The sequence below is a fragment of the Artibeus jamaicensis genome, unplaced genomic scaffold (assembly GCF_021234435.1).
Source record: "Artibeus jamaicensis isolate MK-2021 breed Jamaican fruit bat unplaced genomic scaffold, CSHL_Jam_final contig_464, whole genome shotgun sequence".
NCBI lineage: Eukaryota > Metazoa > Chordata > Mammalia > Chiroptera > Phyllostomidae > Artibeus > Artibeus jamaicensis.
In genome coordinates, this window is record NW_026521842.1 from 17,859,934 (window position 1) to 17,881,611 (window position 21,678).

A 21,678-nucleotide genomic window follows, 5' to 3' on the forward strand; every position below is an offset into this window, starting at 1 on the left:
TGAAATACTATTCAGCACTAAAAAGAAATGGGCTATCAAATCACAAAAGACATGGAGGAACCCTAAATACATACGACTAAGTAAAAGAAGTCAGTCTGAAAAGGCTACATAGTATATGATTCCAACTATATGTTTTGGAAAAGGCAACACTGTGGAGACAATAGAAAGATCAGTGGTTCTCAGCAGTTAGGGGTGGGGGGTGAACAAGCAGAACACTGAGAATTTTTAGGACAGTGAAACCATTATGTATGGTAAATACATGTCACTATACATTTGTCAAAACCCAGCGTGTACACCGTAAGCGAACTTTAATGTGAACTGCAGACTGTGGGTGATAATGACGTGTCGATGCAGGCCCAGCGACTGCAGTAGGTGCACCACTCTGCACGACGCTGGCCGTGGGGTGGGCAGGTATATGGGAAGTCTTGGTACTTCCTGCCCAATTTTTCTGCGCAGCTAAAACTTCTCTAAAAATCGTCTATTAAAAAAATCTGTTCTCCCCGTTTTCAAACTTATTCATTGGAAGATCCATCCTATTAAGCTGGGTAACTCCTCTAATCACCATGGGCAGGTAGGTGGATTCTGAACCAAAGCACTGGTAAGGCAATTAAAGCCCAGCATGCTCTCAGCTTCATAAGCCCACAGATTTCCCACTATTAGAAAAATGAGAGAAATCTAAGACTACGGGTACCAACTACTTGTTCATAAATATCAAAAAATGATTCTGAGTTATAAAGTAATAGTCACTTAACTGGTAGATCAGAAAACTGACGCACTAACTGGTTAAGTACTTTTCCAGGGCCACCTAGGAATACCACCCAAACTGGGAAGCGACCACGAAGCCTCATTCTCCTTCTGTCACGGCTTCCCAGCGCAGCTCTCGGAATTCCGAATTCCGTGCAGACGCCCTGAGGCCCAAAGAAGCAGCCCACAAGTGAGTGACAGACTCCTTCATCCGGCTGCCTCTCTGCAGAGTTTCTGGAACCCTTCAGGAATGGAATGAGCAGAGCAGAGTCAGCCCGCATCTGTGAGTTCCTTCAGGGCGTCAGGAGTGAACTGGTCAGCCAGTGAGTTGTTCTAAACTTCTGCAAGTTTTCAGTTTGAGAACCGGGAATTGGGCTGGTGGGGCCAAGACTGAGGGTGGTAGGAAGGTGTTTCTTGCAAAGAGAAACAGATGGTAAAAGGTATGACACCCAGAGGAGGCCAGGGGACAGCAGGGAGAAACCGCTTCCTGAGGGGATCGTACTATTTTTACTGATGGCCAATCCTGAAATTTAGAAATGAGTTTGGAATTATAGTTGTCTTAAGCCTACACTTTCTCCTAATTAACTCTGCTTCCCAGACACTATGTTCTAATAATCACCTTAATTATATAAATTAGAAAGGAAAAAAAAGAAAGGTTCAAATGCTATTAGATACTGTTTCATTAGCTAAACCAATGAATCCTAATTGGGCATAGGTACAGTATAATCTTCTAGACTCTGAAGCAAAAAAACCCAAAAAACCCTAAGCCTTAGATTGATGATCTGAAAACATAATTCAGAATTGTGACTTTTTTCCCAACAAAAAGACAGAAAACCCAGCATTACTCTAAAAGCTACTTAGAAATCCATGAACCAAACGGGGAAAAAATAATAGATGTAGGGCAAAATACAGGGGTGATGTGTTTAAGTATTCACTTAAGCAACTGCAAAGTCAGAGAAATGAATCCAGGATGTCATCGGTGAGTCAGGATGGCTCATGGAAGGGCAGGGACAGGTGAGGGATGTATATTTGCATAAATCATGTGAGTCTCTCTTAGAACATTACTAATTTACACAGTCAGTCCCAAACAATGGGCTTTCAGAAAGGGAAATGGAGATTTTCCCATTTGGGATATAGTTTGCAATGATAAATAAAAGGGAAGAAAAGCAAAAAAAAATTATGTTCTCAACTTACATCAACAAAGAATTTTCAAATTAATACTCAACCACAAAAATAAAAACCAATCAGCCAACTTAATCCAATATCAATTCAACTTAAAAACTATTCCATTGGTGATTCCTCCTTGACAGTTCTATTAGCAGGGATATAATAGAACCCCAGAAACAGAATCAAAAATGTTTTTTTCTCGAACTATATGGTAAATATCAAATTAGGAGCAATAAGTAAATCTACCAAGAAATGGGCTTCATGTTAACAACAGGTCAAAGTAAAATTCCTTTTTTCTTGCAGGACAGGCCAGAGATGGAAAATTCTAACATATCAAAAATCAGTATCAAATTTGAATCCTCAAACTCAAATTCAGTCCCAAAGGCTTCCTTGCTCATTACTAAAAGCTGTGGCTAGCATGACTTCAGGTTAGATTTCATAATAGTTGCATTGCACTAAGCCCATTCTACCTCCTACTAGTTTCCCAACCTGATGTGGTATATAATTAACCAGTGCCTACCTTTCCGCCTTGTCTGGCAGTACTTTTTGCCCCTAGGTCTCTACATTTCGGCTATACCAGTCTTCTGTCAGTGTCTGAAGTATACCAAGCTCTTTCCTGCTTCCCAGCCTTTGCACAAGATGTTTTCTTTAATTGGGAGAGTTTCCTCCGTCTGTCCCACACACTTCCAAATTCCTATCCATCCTTCAAGACTCCTTCAACTTACACCTCCTCAGTAGAGACCTTCCCAGCCTAGGTTGGATGCTATGTTCTCTTGGTACCCTCTGCTTTTCTTCTGAGGCACTTCATTCAATTCTAAGTATATTTTTTGAGTAGTTATTTGGTATCAGACTCCCTTACTGGACTGCAAGCTTCATGAGGGTAGAGACCATGTCTTCTCTGACCACTGCTGTATTCCCAGCACCTTAGCTCAGTAAGTGGCAGGTAGCAAATATGCGGCAAAAATTTTTTGAGTGAATAAATGAAAAGATTATAAATTACATATGTAAGACACATGCACTGGAAACAAAGCTTTTACCATGCTACCTGACCTGGGTTGAATAATGGATCCGGTGCTAAAACAAGACAATTCAAAACAGATGGGACCCTAGGCAACCAGCAGGCTGCAAAGGTCTCCCTCCTCCAGACAACTGCAACAGCAGGGATGAGCTTTGCAAAGCCACTGCAGGGAGGGAGGGTAAGAGAACCCAGTGTTTGCCACAGATGCAGAACACTGTGCTGGGGGTGTTCAAATCAGGCTTGTGCCAGGTCAGAAAGGGCCCTTCCTTCTGATGGTGACCACTATGTAGGCGATAAGGTGGAAGTGGCACAATTTTCTGGTGTTCTACTTTGAAGAGAATTCTCATTAACAACTTGTTTATCCCGATTCTCCTCTGTGCAACATCCATTTATCTCTCACAAGGGTAAGGAAGGGAAACACCAGGTTTTTCCTCTTCTCTTTCTCTTCTCCCTCCATTCAAGTTTGGCTCATGTTTGCAACTCACCTGGACAGCTCCTCCCAGCATGACAGCCACCAGCCCCATGGACATGCTCAGAGTCTGTGAGTCGACGGCACTCTCCGTCTGGTGCACCACACTTGCACATGCTCGCTGCAGGGTGGCTGCTACAAACTCCACCACCTGCCATGGGGATGGGATTTAGTATCAGTGAGGAGTAAGAAAAAAAAACTCAACATTTTCTTCACATCATCCACATGGACATCGTGATAGCAAAAACCTGCAAGAGCAACTGGCGCAGTGTGGCTGGCCCAGCGCTCAGTGTTTCTCATGCACAATCTTGTGTTTCTCATGCACAATCTTACTTAGGTCTCATGCAAGCCCCAGGAGGTCACTACTCTTAAACTCACTTCCAGGTGAAGAATCTGAGACTTACAGAGGTTATCTGGTCCAGGCCACAGAGTCAATAAATGAGAAAGCTTGTTTATACTTTCCCAAATGTCTTCATATTCTAATCCAACATCCTTGACTTTTCATGAATTTTTCCAGGAAATGAAAATGGAAAATGATTTGTGACCTTCTGACCGTCTTAGAGGGCCCTAGATCTGCTTCTCCTGATGAGATTTCCTCCTCAGGGACACCTCCCCACCTCTGCCCTCTGACAGTGCAGTTCTAGGAAGCGAAGAAGGGGAAAGACGTGTTCAAGTTTATGTCAAAGCCGGTGTCCTCAGGCACTGTGCACAAATTATCCAGAGTCATTTTTTTAAGTATCAGATATTTTTCAAGGATTAAGATTATTCATATGTAACACTTTACATCACATTTGGCTAACAACTAAGCCTTAAATGGAATTAATTTGGTCAGCATCATTTTAACTGCATGTTGGTTAATCACCCTAAGCAGAACCACCTTTGAATAAAAGACAGCACACACACACATGTGCGTGCACACACACGTGCATGCCCAAGCACACAACATACGGGGGATTAATGGCTGAAAAGGGAAAAATAATTTTGAAAATGGGGCAGCTGAGATAGGTCATAGTAAGCCTCTAAATACCATGCAAGCTTGCATGTTCAACTCTCTGGGCAAATTACACGCTATGCTAGAATCTTTATTGCAAGCTTAGAGTAAAAAAAAAAAAAAAAAAAAAGGCCTGTTAACACTTGTCTTTTGGAGTAAGGCAGGAAGCTAGAAAGGTTATTTGAAGTTCCATTCACTGAAATGTGCTGGCTATGGCAATTTCACCACCTCTGTAGCCCGGGGCTTTACTAACACCAGAAGTGAAGGGCACTGGTCCTCTCAGAGAAACTGCCTACCTACCATCCTGGGCTACTTATTTCACCTTTAAAGAGTTTTCTAGCTCAGTGGATTGAGCACGGGCCTGCGAACCAGACAATCACGGTTCGATTCCCAGTCAGGGCACATGCCTGGGTTGCAGACCGGTTCCCTGCAGGCCAATGCCCAGCAGGGGACACACGAAAGGCAACCATACATTGATGTTTCTCTCCCTCTCTCCTTCCCTTCCCCTCTAAAGATAAATAAATAAAATCTTAAAAAAAAAAAAAAGAGTTTTCTAAAGCACATATTGTTTATAGGAAGCTTCTATTTCAGCACAAGCATTGTTAAATTATTGGGAAAACCTATCTAGACTTCTGAGGTTTTCTAAGTTCCTCTCCATAAAATATAAATTTTTTAATATTGCAAAACCAGTATCGTCCTATTTTTGTTAAGAAGGAATTTTCTATGTTTGTCTGTCTGTCTGTCTCTCTCTCTATATATATATTTTAAACCCTGAGAGCAATTAGCTGGTGTGACAGTCAACTGTTGTCACCATCCATGATGCCCCCCTCTCCCCCAAACTCCCTTGTAACAACAAAACCACCAGACCATTTGGATAACGGCTCTTCCCCCTACTACTCATTTCCTGTAATTTTCATGGGGCTGCCAGCCACGAGAACAGGTACATGACTGAAGCCTGTTTCGGAGAGTGGGGAGAGACTTTAACTTTTAACTTAATTTTTCTTTTTGGTAAAGGTATAACATTTAACAAAAAACAGAATGTCCTATTCCATTTCTCTCCAACTGATTCCGGCCCTACAAAGGCAACCATTCTTAATTTTGTAGCTGGTTAATTTAATAACAACAGTAAGCACTTATTGTGGACCATTTGGAATACATTATGGGCATTGACTCAATCCTCACAATAATCCTGTGGGGATGGATGAACCTGCTGCCGCCATTCTGGCCAGTGAGGGGGAGGGACTAGAGGCCTCACTGGTGAGTATGTAGACGGCAACTTAATCCTGCAGTTTTCAGTTTGCGAACACCACCCAAGTGCAGAATCTCCTGGGTTCACCGGCTTTCAAGAATAAACCTGCAGTCTTTTGCTGGGGCAGAGGCAGGGGCAGGAGGGAGACGGCTGTACAAAGTTGAGGAAGCAATCACGGGGTCTACTGCCTTTCCACTTGTTTGAAGCTCTAAATTCAGCTCCATCTTTAGAGCTTATCTAAGGCCCCCAGTCCTTCTGGGGTTCTGCAGTGAGAAGTAGCTTGCTTCTTTTTATTCTTTTCAAATTAATTTTTAAAACAATTTCATTGAAATATAGTGTTTTGTTTCCTGACTTCTCCCACGCAGGCATTTAGCTTCCCATTTTCTGAAGTTGCTAAAATAGCTACTATTTTCCAGTTTCCAAATATTATTCTCTTTTATTTTTTAAAAGATTTCATTTATTTATTTTTAGAGAGTAAGGAGGGTGAAAGAGAGAGAGAGAGAGAGAGAAACATCAATGTGTGAGAGATACATCAATCAGTTGCCTCTCACATGCCCCTAACTGGGGACCTAGCCTGCAACCCAGGCATGTGCCCTGACTGGGAACCGAATTGGCGACCCTTCACTTTGTAGCCAGCACTCAATCCACTGAGCCACACCACCCAGGGCTGAAGGATAATTAAATGGGACAAATCATTTTTGTATCAACCTAAAATCATTGTTCCCTAATTAGGAATAAAAGGAGGTAAGTGCAAAAGCTCAAGTCCTATCAGTTTTTAGATCATTTCCCCTCCAACTAGCATCCTGAGAAAAAAGCATAAGGTCTGCATGAAAAAGTCTTCAGGGAACCGGTAAAAACACAGGAGAAACAAATCCCCCCACTGAGTAACATAACACAGGGTCAGTGAACTGAGGGAATCAGAGGACAGGAAAGAAATCATGACCAGGATTTTCATTAAACAGTCACGATTAAGTCGGAACTGACAGGCAGCTGCAAATTTTCTCAGCGGGAGCTGTACTGAAATGCTGCTTAGCAACACCCGAAGGCAGATGACAATGAGAAGGATACAAAGAACTGGAGAATCAGATTGAAGCGTGACAGCCATACCATCTTACAACCGACTACTCACCGACCAAGCAACAAGCAATTCTGGTAAAGTGGTAAAATATGGCACCTGCACTGCCTATGCTTTATTATTTTTATTTCCTATTTTTAAAAACACTGGTAAAAGCCCTGGCTGGTGTAGCTCAGTGGATTGAGCACAGGCCTGCGAACCAAAAGATCACGGTTCGATTCGCCATCAGGGCACATGCCTGGGTTGCAGGCCAGTTCCCAGCAGGGGCCGGTTCCCAGCAGGGGATGCACCAGAAGCAACCATACACTGATATTTCTCTCCTTATCTCCTTCCCTTCCCTTCTAAAGATAAATAAATTAAATATTTTTAAAAAATTCTAAAACAAAAAAAAGCTGGTAAAAATTATGTCGGAGCCAATAAAACTCAGGTGCCGATTCACATTGTCACTCTACTCTGAAAGCATTTTTTAAAATCTTAAAATTTCACAGGCTATTGGGGAGAAGGCCTGAAAAAATCAAGGCGATCAGCGTTTTTCAAATTTGAGTTTCTGATCATTCTCCACATTACGATCATCCACAGAGCATTGGAAAACACAGATGCCCAGGCTCTAATGAAGACACGCTGGATCAGAACCTCTAAAAGTGGCCCAGGCATCAGTACTTTGAAAAAGATCCCAGACGATTTTATTTGCACCTAAAGTTGACAACCACTGTGATACTACATACAAACATTTAACACAGTCCTTAAAGTTTTATGTGCGTGAGAATCACCTCGGGGGCGGGGGTGGGGGGGGTGGAGGGGAGGTTGTTGAACGTGCCATTCCCAGGACCTGTGAAGTGTTGATTCCCTCGGTCTGCAGTGGGCTCAGTAATTTGCATGTTTAACCAGCATGCCAGGTAACACTGCTGCAGGCGTCATTAAACCACACTCTGAGCAACATTTTGGGGAAAGAACATAAAGAAACCAAACCAGGCTGGATCCAGAATGTGGCAGCCACCAACCAACCTGAGCGATGTTTGTGAATATCTGCTCAGACATTCTCTCACACAGAACAGCCACCAGCTGTAGGACCAGCAGCTTCTGCTCTTGGCCTTCCACCAGAAGAGTCTGGTGCTGCTCCAATTCCAACAGGCTTTTGCTGGAGAAGGGCTGCGTTTTTAACTCTGCTTCACTCTCCGCGGCCACACGAGTCAACTCCTATCAGTGTAGGAGAAAAGCAAAAAATGAAGAAAAAGCCTGTAGAACGAAGGGCTCAAAAACAGCGAGAAAACTCTGTCTGAGATGTGTATTCAAAGAACTTGTCTGTGTTCACTGTAGCATTATTTATAATGGCCCAAAACTGGAAACAAAAATGTCCGGCAACAAGAGAATGAATAAATTACAATGTATTTATTACATATTGGCAGTTGAAATCAATGAACTAGGTCTGTGTGGATATCAGTATAGAGAGATCTCAAAAACACAGTGGAGTGAAAAACCTGAGTGGCAGAATAGTACATATACTATGATATCCTGTGTGTGAAAGTGTAAAACTCAGAATGAAAAACACACACACACACACACACAAAACCCACACACAGACTACTTACTTGACCAGTATCTTTATGACCTCTATCACTAGCCTTCCTTGAACTGAAGCCATAGAACATTTCCAAACCCTTTTTAGATACTATTAGATGCTTTCAGCACCGCAGCCCTTTTTCCCTAAGATATTTAGAACTTCTATCAATAGATAATTCATTACCGTGGGTTTTATAGACATTCCCCCTACCCTTCACATGGCAAATTTCCTTAGGAAAGGAAAACCTTAAGTTATTTAACAATTAATGCTTTAACAAAGTAATTGACAGTTTAGAGCAGTGCTTCCCAACTGTGCCTGAGCAGTTTCGCTACCCAGGGGATCATTTAGCAATGCCTGGGGACATTTCTGGTCATTGTAATTGGAGGATGATAGGAACACCTAGTGGGTAGAGGTCAGGGATGCTGCTAAACATCACACAAAGAACAGGAAGCCCCCCTACCTCCAAAGCCAGAAGGCCCCCTCCCATCTCCTCTTCACCTGCTGCCAACAAAAAATTACCCAGCCCAAAATGTCAATAATTACCAAGGTGGGAAAGCCTTGGATTAGAGCAAAGAAAGCCCTTTGCTTCTTTTAAACCAAAAAAAATTTCTAAGTATCCAGTTAAAAGGATATATTATTTTTTCCTTTGTTTTTCTCCCTTTTTTGTTTTTATTTTTTATTTAGTTTTTTAAATATATTTTTAGAAAATACATTCTTCTAATGTTATTTACAATGAGGGGCTGGGCAGGGGGGTGGATGTAAACATGGAGGGGAGACAAGCATCAGAAAGTATCCCCTACTTCAAACCTGAGAGGTGTCAGCCCTACCACCCCCTCTCCATGCTCCCGCACCCCACCATCCCTAAACTCCACACACATTCTCTTGGAGTAGACACTTGATTTAGGGAGAACAATGAAGAAGGCAGAACTAGGGGACAGGGAACCAGAGATCACCGGGCCTGTGTTCTCAAACAGAGCAAATAAGCAAACAACTGTGTGGGTCCAGGTTACCGTGGGAGATCAGGACAAAGGGAAGCGCAACCACCAGAGCCAAGAAGCAAACCCAGCAAAGGTTGCAAGCGGCTACAAAATAAAATGAGAGAGACAGAACTGCTAAATCTCCTTTCCAAATACCTGACAAAACAATAGTCAGAAAGGATAAGGGATTACTCTATAGCTGTAAAACCTGCTATTAACTTCAAAAGAGTTCTTCCTGTGAACACAGAGTAAAGATTAACCCTTTCAGAGATCACAGTTCTGCTTTGGTCTTCTCTAAGAACTCAGTGCTGAAGTCGGTCAATCATGTGCGTGTTGCCAAAGGTAAGTTTCTTCTTTTTACCAAACCTACTGAAAGATAAATCACCCTTATGTTCTCTGATTATTTCTCCTAAATAATCTCTGATTATTTCAGGACCTAATTTTAGAACCTGAAATTATGACGGCCTTTAAAATTCAAAGGGGCTCCTGATACTACCCTGGAATAAAGCTGGCCATGAACTCTACAGGCAGTTTTACCTTCAAGCAGAAGATGAAGAAGTCACCAGCCAAACCACTTTCCTGGCAGTGGGACAGCAAGTCCGCGAGATGCTCTACCTGGCACTGCTCTGAGGACACCTTCTGGTACAGGGCTTCATCTTCATCACTGCAATGTGGAGTCGATTTATCTTGGTAAGACTGATCACCCAGAGATGTTTTTTGAAACCCCATTAATAATATTCTAAAGTAACATGTTATTTCCATACAACAAATCATTAGAAATAGCTCAAAATTTTGTTTAAATTATTTTCCTGTTACCCCAGAGGGGGGAAAAAAATCCATGCTTGCATGTAGGAAAATTTGTTGTGGTAATTCCAAGGAGATTACAGCCCTTTTAAGTCCACACAGAGACCCAGGTTAAGGATCTGATAGCACTGTTTATTATTTTTCCTACCATGAAGAGAAACTAGTTTCAATAAGAACAGATGATTTTGACATATGTGCACTAAGAAGTACACTAAGGACTTGTTAAGATAGAAGTAAGTTTTAACTACTGATAAGTTAAATACTATAAGATTACCTGTATATTCACAAAATTGGTCCCTGCTTAAACTGTTCCAAAGCGGTTTTTAAAAAAACATACCAGAGCCCTGACTTGTATGGGTCAGTGAGTTGGGCACTGTCCCATGAACCAAAGGGCTGCTGGTTCAATTCCTGGTCAGGGCACATGCCTGGGATGCAGGCCAGGTCCCAGGTTGGGGGTGTGAGAGAGGAAACCGATCGATGTTTCCCCCTCACATTGATGTTTCTCCCTCCCTTCCCATCTTTCTATAAATAAATAAATAAATAAATAAATAAATAAATAAATAAATAAATAAATAAATAAAACATTTAAAAAAATAAACATGCCAGAACTTTTTAAGCTCTTTCAGTTTAGAGGCATAGTTATAACCACAGAACCTGCCAATGCTCAATAAAACAACTCTCAGTAAATCACTAGACAGAGTTTGTACGGGTAATTCTGTTTGCAGTCAATGTGGGTTTTTTCTGTTTTCCTCCCGTCCATCATATTGAAAGAGTGTTCTAAAATGTAAAGTTAGCCGTGGATTTAAAAATTAAATTTAAACCCTCTAACAAACGGCAGCATTTGTCATGTGATGTAGAGTAGCTGCCGCCAGTTAAATACTATACAAGCTCTGATCAATAAGAATTTACATTCTGAGGTACTAACATCTACACAGATCACCCAGAAAGTGGAAATAACTTAAAATACACTGTGAGATGTTGGAGAAATAAATAATCCATTCCAATAACAATTATTAAACACCTTCTAGTCAATCTCTAGGAGAAACAAATCCCCACTATAATACTGTCATAAAAGACATCGATCAAGCAATTTCCCGTAGGAATAAGTCTGGCTCTGAACACCCATATACCACTTCGGGAGTGAGAAAGAGCACTGGTCTGCCCTTTACTCTGACTCACTGGCGGGGACTTTGTGAAGCACGTGGGATTGCCACAACGCAGAGCCGTGAGGCTCCAGTAAACTGCACCTACTATTAGCTAAGCATCTAGAGAAAAGCTGGAGGATTACTTAAGGCTCACAGTTCATTTAGAGATTATAATAAACAGGAGCACCTCCGCCTCAGCCTCTTCAGGGTTTGGTTTCCTTTCCATCAGCGCCCCTTAGTGGACAAGCCACAGAATGGCCTTCCCACGCAATCACATCTGAAGAGAGACAGCAAGGATGGTTGGACTCACCGAATGGCCTCTTTGATGGTAATCACTATGCCACCTTGAGTGGCAGCTCTAAACTGACACAGAGAATGGAGAGAAGGCACAGATTTGTCCAATCCTGCAAAACCTTTCAGGCTGACAATTGCTGTCTTCCTCTCCAGTTTCCCCAGAATCCATAATAAGATTTCTTGGCAAAGTGACCTGGCAGGAAAAAACGGTTATAAATGAGCTTGTCATCTTACTCTACACATCTAACAAGACAGAAAGAAAGACTTTCTGGTCCCACTGCATTCTAAATGCTGGCACAATCACCTAGTACTACTACTGAAGTGCAGGAGTGGAAAGTATGCTTCTTGTGAATTTTAGAACACAAATATCCTGAAATCCAATGACTGACAAACTGACCTTTGGCTCTAGAAGCAACCGTGAGATGACATATAAGTCCCACATAAATTTTTTAAAAATAATACCAAGTGTGCCCATTGTCATTGGATCAGGCACTGTGAAAGAAAATTTACACTGATGAAACAAACCATCACTATCAATGGACCCAATCGCTGGTAAGCAAGAAATGGCATACTGACAAATTCTTGCTGATTCCTCCTCCCCTTGTACTGGCACCAATCAACTAGGAGAGGAATGGAATATACGTTTGCGTCTTCCTTCTTGGTCTCGGACGCGGATGTGACAGTGCTATGAAAACTTGGGTTTCAAAACTGAGACAAGAGTTATTATATGGATGGTCCTTTGAAGCCAAGTTCACATGTTTTATAGTCTCCATCTTCCAGAAAATGACTTGTTACTGTCACTTCCCTATGGCTTTGGGCCACGATGACACACTAACCAAAAGTTAGAGTCAAAGGCAATATGTAAGCTTTGACTAATACGCAAGACTTGAACAGCTTAGGGACACCAACCCCCCTGCATAGTCAAAAATCCATGTATAACTTTAACTCCCAAAAAACGTAAGCTGTTCCTTGGTATCTGTGGAGAACTGGTCCCAGGACCCCTTGTGAATCCCAAACTCTGAAGATACTCAGGCCCCGACATAAAATGGCAGAGATTAATGCATGCAGTCCTTCGCAACCATGGACTTGCAAACCACAGACTGAAAACAGCACAGGTATTTGTTGAAAAAAAACAAAAACAAAAAAAAACAGTGTGTAAGTAGACCCACACAGTTCAAACCTATGTTGTTCAAGCATCAACTGTACTTTCCTTCACCACTTGATGATGATATTTTTCTATTTGCTAAATAATTTAATGCATAGTTAGTCTTCATGATAACCAAGTGAAGAAGGTACGATTGTATATCAGGTTATACATGGGAGGTTTCCAAACACCAAAAATCAAATTCTGTAGGATTTTAGAAAGGATATAAACTTACAAGGAGGAAGAAGCAACATAAGCGGCTGTGCAAACAGAGCTGATACAAAAGGAGTCCTACTTAAATTCCAGTACAAAAGGTCATTTTCTGCACGGCTAAGGCACGACTTCATTCTAAACAACACGGGGCAGCACTAACACCAAACCCAAGTCTAAATTACAGAGTGCCACGTTCAGCTCCAGATTTCCCGAGCTCAATTTCTAACTCTCCACAAGGTAGTTACGATCCATCCCTACTGCCTCCTTCCTAGACATGTAATCCCAGCATTTTCCACTGATTCAACAGTGGCATGTTCACACACGTAAACAAAGATTTCTCATCTGATGTCTAGGACTAAAGCTCAGGGAAGTCATTCTAAAAACTGCATCCAACCCCTTCAATCTGCAAGGCTCTCTCTTTTCTAGATGAGCAGAATGAGAGGATTCTCAAATGTGTTCCTGGCTTTGAAAGGAATAAACAACTACAAGGTGGCATAAATCAAATTCAAAATAAGAACAACATGCAAGAGAAGACTTCACTATTTATAAACAAATAAGGCTCTCTCGTTGTTTACCTTATATGTGACACACTCTGCTTGGTAAAAGAGTAGAGAGAAAAGAACACTCCCAGGACTGGAAGCAGGGAATCCACCAAAACTGCTAAAGGCTCATTCCCGACCACGTACACCTAGGGGAAAAGGAGATGGTGAGAGGTATCGTGACTGCAAGGCCCAAGGAACGGGAGTCAAACACCATACGCTTATTAGCAGGGCTCAGAGTCCTACATGAGCAACACTCTGGTCCTAAGACGAACAATTTTAGCTCTGAGGCCAGTGAAATCATTTGAGGTTGACAGACAGGCTCAAACACAGGGAGGGAGACAGGACTACAGCCCCTTTGTGTGCACAGCCTGAAAAACTGCTGGGCAACGTGGGTAAATTAACCCACTTTCTGACCGCTCACTTTCCTACTTTTGACTACCTCTGTCTCCTAATCCGCCTATTATTCATCTGCACAGTAATTCCCTTACTGTTGAAGGCTCTGCTCTTGGGAACTAACAAGCAATTAATGCCTAGAAAAAAAGATAAAACGAGTTTGAAAAAAAACATAGCTTGCTCTAGATTTGTCACTCTTAAGACATCACTGCCACAGTGGCATGTCCTCTTCTCTCCAAATCAATAAATGTTTGAAGAAGTTACGCTGTGCACCTAGATCTTCACTGACTTTATAGGGTTAAGTGTGTGAGAATGCTGGTTTTTATTAACAATAATTATGGTACACATTTTTTTAATACCCAGAGATCAAAGTACTGTCCTAGGTGCTATAATGAATATAAAAATGAATACAGTCATCTCAAAGATTGCTTGTGCTCTATCAAGAATAAAACAAGTAGACCAATTATAACAATAGCTCAAGGTGAGTAACTTAAAAGTATCTTAAGAAGTGCAAAATGCTATTCAAAACTCCAGGCAAACATAGTAGGATTTCACAATAAAATTCTGTTACAATAAAAGCCTGGTAGTGTGGACAGTGATGATGATGATGAAAGGAGGAAGAACAGACACTGACATGCTTACAGACTTAGTACGTGTCCCAGGAACTATGGTAGGATTTGCATCTTCCCGGTACTATCTTAGATTCTCTAAGGAGTTACCTCATTAAAATTCTAACAATCTCACAAAGTCAGTATTAGCAGCCCTATTTTAAAGGATGAGGAATAGGATGCTTAAAGAAGCCCTTATTTAGTCCTGGCTGGTGTGGCTCAATGGGTTGGGCATTGTCCCACAAACCAAAGGGTTCCTGGTTCAGGTCCCAGTCAGGACCTGGTTTGCAGGACAGGTCCCTGGGATTGGGGGCACTTGAGAGGCAATTGATCAACATTTCACTTCCGCTCATTCTCCCTCCCTTCCCCTCTCTCTAAAAAGCAATCAATCAATCAATCTTAAAAAAAAAAAAAAAAAAGAGGACTTTATTTCCAGAACATTTTTGAGGTAGGAATCAACAGTGTTTATGGGAAACAATAGGTCACGGAGGCACCAAGACAGAAAAATCTCTATGCTTTTCCAGAAACCCTGTCCCTTTAAATCAACCCTAATTTTTCACACTCCTTAAACCTCCCAACTCCTCTGTGGAGCTCGATAACCAAGAAGCCAGCTTCCTGTGCATGATCTAATCTCCATAAGCCCAGCTAAATGAAGTGCATTGTACGGCAGTGTTCAGAAGTCATATGCAGGCCTAATTATATACCACCAATTACAGGAGGTAAGAAAGAGATTCTCTAGATAACGTAGAAGCCTATTGTGTGGCTCTGGATTCTGTGTTCCCAGAGGTAATCCCTATGGAGCCATCCTTCCTTAGCAGCACCTTTTGTACATTCAAAACAAAACAAAACAAACAAACAAAAAAACAGATGGAGTTAAATCTGTGTTATTTACTGGCTTGATTGGGCCAAAACATCTCAAACTTCAACATGAACTCAATCAAGCACATTTCTCAGGGGTATACAAATTGTCGTTGATAAATTCCTCCAATTTTTAAATTCTCATACCGTTCTGTATTTTATTAACAAGAAACGAGTACTACTTTTATATTTAGGAAAAACTGTACAGCTATTTATACATGTTATTTATTTTTATATGAAGCTTCAGCAAATGTTTACTGAGAGCCAGGTGTGTGCCAGGCATATACTGGTGGACAAATCATCTGCTTCGGAGCTTATATTCTATTAATAGTTGGGGGATAGCAAATAAGCAATAAACATATAGTGTCAGATAGTGACAAGTGTGATGAAGGAAAACAAAACAGGTTACATGAGTAGAGAGCAATGAGGGGAAGAGTGGAAAGAGCACAGGAAAAGAAAGAGAAATTAAGGAAACACCTATCAGTTCGTCAACTAATAATCCATTAAGTTCACTGAAAGGAACAGAGAAATGAAATGTTTTTGCAAAATGGAAAGATTTAGAAATAAAGTCTCCTTATCTCCACATCTCAAAGAATTTAAATGGCCTTGGCCTGACATACACAGGACTGTCTCTCCTCCTCCAACATGAACAGTAAGTTCTTCCTTGTACTGAGCCCAAATCTACCTCCCTTTAAGCTTCCTTGATGGAGGTATAACCGGCCATAATCTAGTTTCTCTCATCCACCTTACAGACTGCTCTGTGTCCCTAAAGACCAGATTATATTTTACAGATGAAAGACAGGCAGTGGGACATATTAAATGGACCCAGGTCAAGTTCTACTTCCATAGGCCTGCTGTGGATTTGACTGTTCAACTGTTCATTCATTCATTCACTCATTCACTAATTCAAATATTTGTTAAGCATCTAATCACCAGCAGTGACTTTCCTCCTCTAAATTCCAATACCATTTTAGGACTTCCGGCCAAGATGGAGGTGTAGGTGGAAACACTGTGCCTCCTCCCACAACCAAATTTAAAGACAACAAAGTTTTAGCAACAAAAACGCAGCCAAAACACAGAAAATTGAACTATATGGAAGTCCGACCACAACGAACCATTCAGCCAGACCAGCAAGAGGGGCGGAGCCAGCAGCGGAGCAGGGTCAGGCAGAAAAGATCCCCTGGACTGACCCAGGCCCACAGGCAGCTATTGACAGATACCAGGTGTGGGGTAGCACCCACAGACCCAGGGAGGGCTCAAGGCGGCAGGCTGATCGTGGTCACACATTCGCACGCAGATAAACCAGCAAAAAGGAGTGAGCAGTGAGACAGATGGTGCAGGCCCCAGCGGCAGGAAGCAGCAGAGGGGACCGCCACTGCCCCTCTCTGACCCCACCCCCACATACAGTGTCACAACCCAGCGACCTGGGCAGCCCTGCCCTGGTGAACACCTAAGGCTCTGTCTGCCCCTCATACATAATAGGCATGAACAGACCAAATCATTATGGCTCAAGAACAGCTCAAAGCCTCAGAGCCAATACTTCTAAGTGACCAAGAGATAACCAAACTTTCAGATGCACGGTTCAAAACACTGGTGATCAGGATGCTCACAGAACTGGTTGATTTTAGTCACAAATTAGAGGAACATATGAAGGCTAAACTAATTGAAATGAAGGGAAATGCACAGGAAACCAGTAGTGATGGAAAGAAAACTGGGACTCAAATCAAGGGAGTGGACCAGAAGGAAGGAAAAAATGACCAAACAAAAAAATATGAAGAAACAAGAATTCAAAAAAATGAGGAGAGGCTTAGGAACCTTCAGGACATCTTTAAACGTTCCAACATCCGAATTATAGGGGTACCAGAAGGGGAAGAGGAACAGCCACAAGTGGAAAACTTATTTGAACAAACAATAAAGGAGAACTTCCCCAATCTGGCAAAGGAAATAGACTTCCAGGAAATCCAGGAAGCTCAGAGAGTCCCAAACAAGTTGGACCCAAGAAGGAACACACCAAGGCACATCATAATTACATTAGCCAAGATTAAAATGAAGGAGAGAATCCTAGAAGCAGCAAGAGATAAGGGGACAGTTACCTACAAAGGGGTTCCCATCAGACTGTCAGCTGATTTCTCAAAAGAGACCTTACAGGTCTCTGGAAGGGGCTGGAAAGAAGTATTCCAAGTCATGAAATCTAAAGACCTACATCCAAGATTACTCTATCCAGCAAAGCTTTCATTTAGAATGGAAGGGCAGATAAAGTGCTTCTCAGATAAGATCAAATTCAAGGAGTTCATCATCACCAAGCCCTTATTATATGAAATGCGAAAGGGATTTATCTAAGAAAAAGAAGATAAAAAAATATGAACAGTGAAAGAACAGCAAACTCACAGTTACTAACAATCACACCTAAAACAAAACCAAACTAAGAGGACAGCTAGATCAGGAGCTGAACCATAGAACTGAAGATCACATGGAGGGTTAGCAACAGGGGAGTGAGAGGAGGAAGAGAAGGGGGGAGAAGGTACAGAGAATAAGTAGCACAGACGGTAGGTAGAAAATAGATAGGGGAAATACAGAATCTAAAGAACTCGAGACACGTGGACATAAACTAAAGGGAGAATGGTAGGGGAGGGGTGTGCAGGGTGGAGGGGAATGGGGGGGAATAAGACAACTGTAACGGCATAATCAATAAAATATATATTTTTAAAAATCCAATAGCATTTTAAAGCTTGTAACCTATGATCTGTCTTTGAACATACAGTTATCTCTCACCTCCTCAACTTGTCTGGGAGGCAAAAGTTAACTTTCCTACTTCAACCCCTATTGGAGGAGGTGATTATGTTGTGTTACCTCAGTTTTTGTTAAATAAGCAGTTTAGACACAGTGGCATACAATTTAAAAGAACCCCACTGTCGTGGCTTTTATGAAGCAAACAATAACTACCATTTATTGTGCATCATTGAGTACCTACTCAAGAATGAACCAGCACCCTGGCTGGTGTGGCTCAGTGGACTGAGCACTGGCCTGCACAAAGGTTGCTGGCTCATTTCCCAGTCAGGAGGGCACATGCCTGGGTTGCGGGCCAGGTCCCTGGTTGGGGCGTGCAAGAGGCAACTGATTCACATTTGTCTCTCACCTAGATGTTTCTCTCCCTCTCTTTCTCCCTCCCTTCCCCTCTCTCTAAAAATAAATAAAAAAATTTTTTAAAGTTCTGAAACTAGATAGTGGTGATGGTTGCACAACATCATGAATGGACTTAATGCCACTGAATTAAAGTGGTTAAAAATGATAAATTTTATGTTTTGTGTATCTTACCACAGTTTACTACCAATAACCCTATGCCTGCAGTCTCTGCAAAAAAGAGCTGGAATGCCTGAGTGGCACCATGGACAGCAGCTTCTGTACCACTTCTTCCTCCTGCTCCTCCTCATTTTACGTCTCCCCTTTCTACCAGGTATTCTGGTGGCCACCCCGTAGCCACTCCTTTCCAACGACAGCCCCTTCCTTCCAATTTCTTGCCCCAAACTGAACTCACATGCAGAGTAACAGTGTGGTCTGCACTGACTTACACTTCCAAAGTAGGCTCTGGTTACTTCCCCCTTAAGCAGGCTCCCCAGATTATTGACTTGTATCAATACACTACAGGAACACGTAGGCCAGACTGATTCAGCCAGTGCTGAACCATGATCTCTTGGTGCCAGCACTGACAATGACCAGATGCTCTAGGGAACAAAACAAAAACAGAAACAAAAACAAAAACAAAAAACAGTCCTTCCACTGAAGTCACACTGATATGGAGGAAGCTGTTGGGCCAGTCTCCTGCTCACCAGGCTGGTGACAGTACCAACTGTTGAGGCAGTGAAGGCACAGTAGGAAAGCTGCTTCCTGGCCACTGAGGGGCGGCTCCACCTCGCTGTCTCTGTGCCCTGACGCCCAGCTACCGTGCAATTGCCCTGGATTGTGCCCGTGTGCAGTCTCTTCCTAGTGGCAGGTCCTCCCTGCTCACCTAGAGGCAAAGTGGGATGGGAACCCAAGTTCTGGAACAGTACTTCATACGTTATTTCCTCCTGTGGTAAAAATATTCTATATCATTTGCAAGTTTCCTTTTTTCATCAGTATAATTATTGGGTACATGTCACACAGGGTGGTTTGTAAATACTTCTACTGACCAGCCGTGAGACTTAACACAAATCAATTCAGTCTCAGTTTCCTTATGTGGAAAGTAAAAGGATTGGATTAATCAAGCTTTAAGGCCTCTTTCATGTCTGACCTAGCATTCTCTGACTTGGCTGCAAGTTGGCCCATTTTCTTCTGTACCTTTCTGCTACCTCAGCCATTAAGCAGTAAGAGTAGTTGGAAAAAAATGAACCAGCTTTCCCCACCCAGAACATTTTGAAACACTGAATCTTCAACTACCCCTTCCTTACATAATTTCTGTTCTATACATTCTGAACTTAGTGCTTTAAAGATGAAATCCTATTTAGTTGAAAAGTTTTCCGGTTACTTCAGGGAATCACCCAACAAAACACCAAGAGATGGGAAAACTGAAGCAGGGAAGGGAGAGACAGACTCCCAAGGTACCTTTTCGATTCTCTGGTGTATAAAGCCCTTCTGCAAGTAAGTGAAATGGTGCTTTGCAGTTGAACTTCCATAACTACCTGGGGCCTTTCCCATATAAATGTGTAGGACAGAGCTGAGGGGCACAATAAGAGAACAGTATGGCTCCATAAAAACCACAGCGGCTCAGGACAGATTAGAAGAGGAAACCGGGGCCCCACTGGCAGCCAGGGGATTTCCTCATTCCTTTCTGGGAATTGGCACAGCCCTCCCTGATGCAGCCTGGCTTTCCACGGCAGAGCCAGCATGAGAGACGGCGTCTGCGGCTAAGCCTTACACTGCATCTGAGCTGCTCCCATGAGTAACCCACAGGTAACAGGCATGTCTCTGGGCACTTAATTATAGGTCTCACTTCACTGTAACTCTTTGTTTGCTTGACTGGGAGCTCCTTGAAGGCAGTGGCTGACTCTTAATCATTTCTGTATTTGTAAACTTTGCAGAGTATCTGGCATCTAGTAGGTGCTTGGTAAATATTTTTTGTGACTGATGAACTGAATCAAAGAATAAATGAAAAAGGTAGGTTAAGTGATGCTCATTTTCTCTAAAGCTCTATTTTTGGGGAGAAGTTACAATGCCCTCTGTATTTTCATTTTTAAAAAAACCCTGCAGCCAGAAGCTACTCAATCAAAGTGAATGAACTGAAGAGAACTTCAGCCATGAAAGGGAGAGAAAATTGAACAAAAGGCAGCCTGACTTTATTTTACTATAAGGGCTTATTCAGCACCTATTTTCAATATCTGGAAGACTGAATTTCTCTAAAAGGATTGACTAGAAATTTAAAGAAAAAAAAGGAAAGAAAAAACTCACAAAAGTCCAAATGGTCAAATGTATTAAGAATAAACATGGACTTCTGCCATGATGGAGGCGTAGGTGGAAACACTGTACCTCCTCCCACAACCAAATTTAAAGACAACAAAGTTTTAGCAACAAAAACACAGCCAAAACACAGAAAATTGAACTATACGGAAGTCCAAAAACAATGAACCATTCATCCAGAGCAGTAAGAGGGGCGGAGCAAGCGGCAGAGTGGGGTCGAGCAGGAAAGATACCCTGGACCGACCCAGGCCCACAGGCAGCTATTGGCAGGTCCCAGGCGTGGGGTAGCAACAGGCGGACCCAGTGAGGGTGCAAGGTGGCAGGCTGACCACAGTCACACATTCACGCGCAGATAAACCAGCAAAGGAGCCAGCAGTGAGACAGACGGCGCAGGCCCCAGCGGTGGGAAGCAGCAGAGGGGACCCCTATTGCCCCTCTCTAACCCCGGCCCCATATACAGCGTCACAACCCAGCAACTAAGTTGCCCCGCCTTGGTGAACACCTAGGGCTCCGCCCCTCATATGTAACAGGCGCAACTAGACCAAAACATTATGGCTCAAGAGCAGCTCAAAGCCCCAGAGCCAATAACTCTAAGCAACCAAGAAACAACCAACCTATCAGATGCACAGTTCAAAACACTGGTGATCAGGATGCTCACAGAACTGGTTGATTTTAGTCACAAATTAGAAAAACAAATGAAGGCTAAACTCTTTGAAATGAAGGGAAATGAAGGGAAATGAAGGGAGGGCAAGGATAGTAGGGGAAATATAGAATCTAAAGAACTTAAGCCCTGGCTGGTGTAGCTCAGTGGATTGAGCGCGGGCCTGCGAACCAGGCAATCGAGGTTCAATTCCCAGTCAGGGCACATAGCGGGGTTGCAGGCCGGTTCCCTGTAGGCCAGTTCCCAGCAGGGGATGCATGAAAGGCAACCATACATTGATGTTTCGCTCCCTCTCTCCTTCCCTTCCCCTCTAAAGATAAATAAATATAAAA

The 21,678-nt window shown here is 42.5% G+C and overlaps 1 protein-coding gene across 1 annotated transcript in view; it reads right to left on the minus strand.

Annotated features, from left to right (window-relative positions):
* Positions 1-21,678, minus strand: part of TANGO6 (transport and golgi organization 6 homolog) — a 158,056-nt gene that overhangs the window by 96,259 nt on the left and 40,119 nt on the right. The window contains exons 8-12 of the mRNA XM_037162706.2: positions 13,427-13,539; positions 11,511-11,687; positions 9,789-9,915; positions 7,719-7,910; positions 3,415-3,549 (exon numbers count right to left, since the gene is read on the minus strand). Of these exons, the coding sequence (XP_037018601.2) occupies positions 3,415-3,549; positions 7,719-7,910; positions 9,789-9,915; positions 11,511-11,687; positions 13,427-13,539 (744 nt within the window). The remainder of the gene's footprint in view (positions 1-3,414; positions 3,550-7,718; positions 7,911-9,788; positions 9,916-11,510; positions 11,688-13,426; positions 13,540-21,678) is intronic.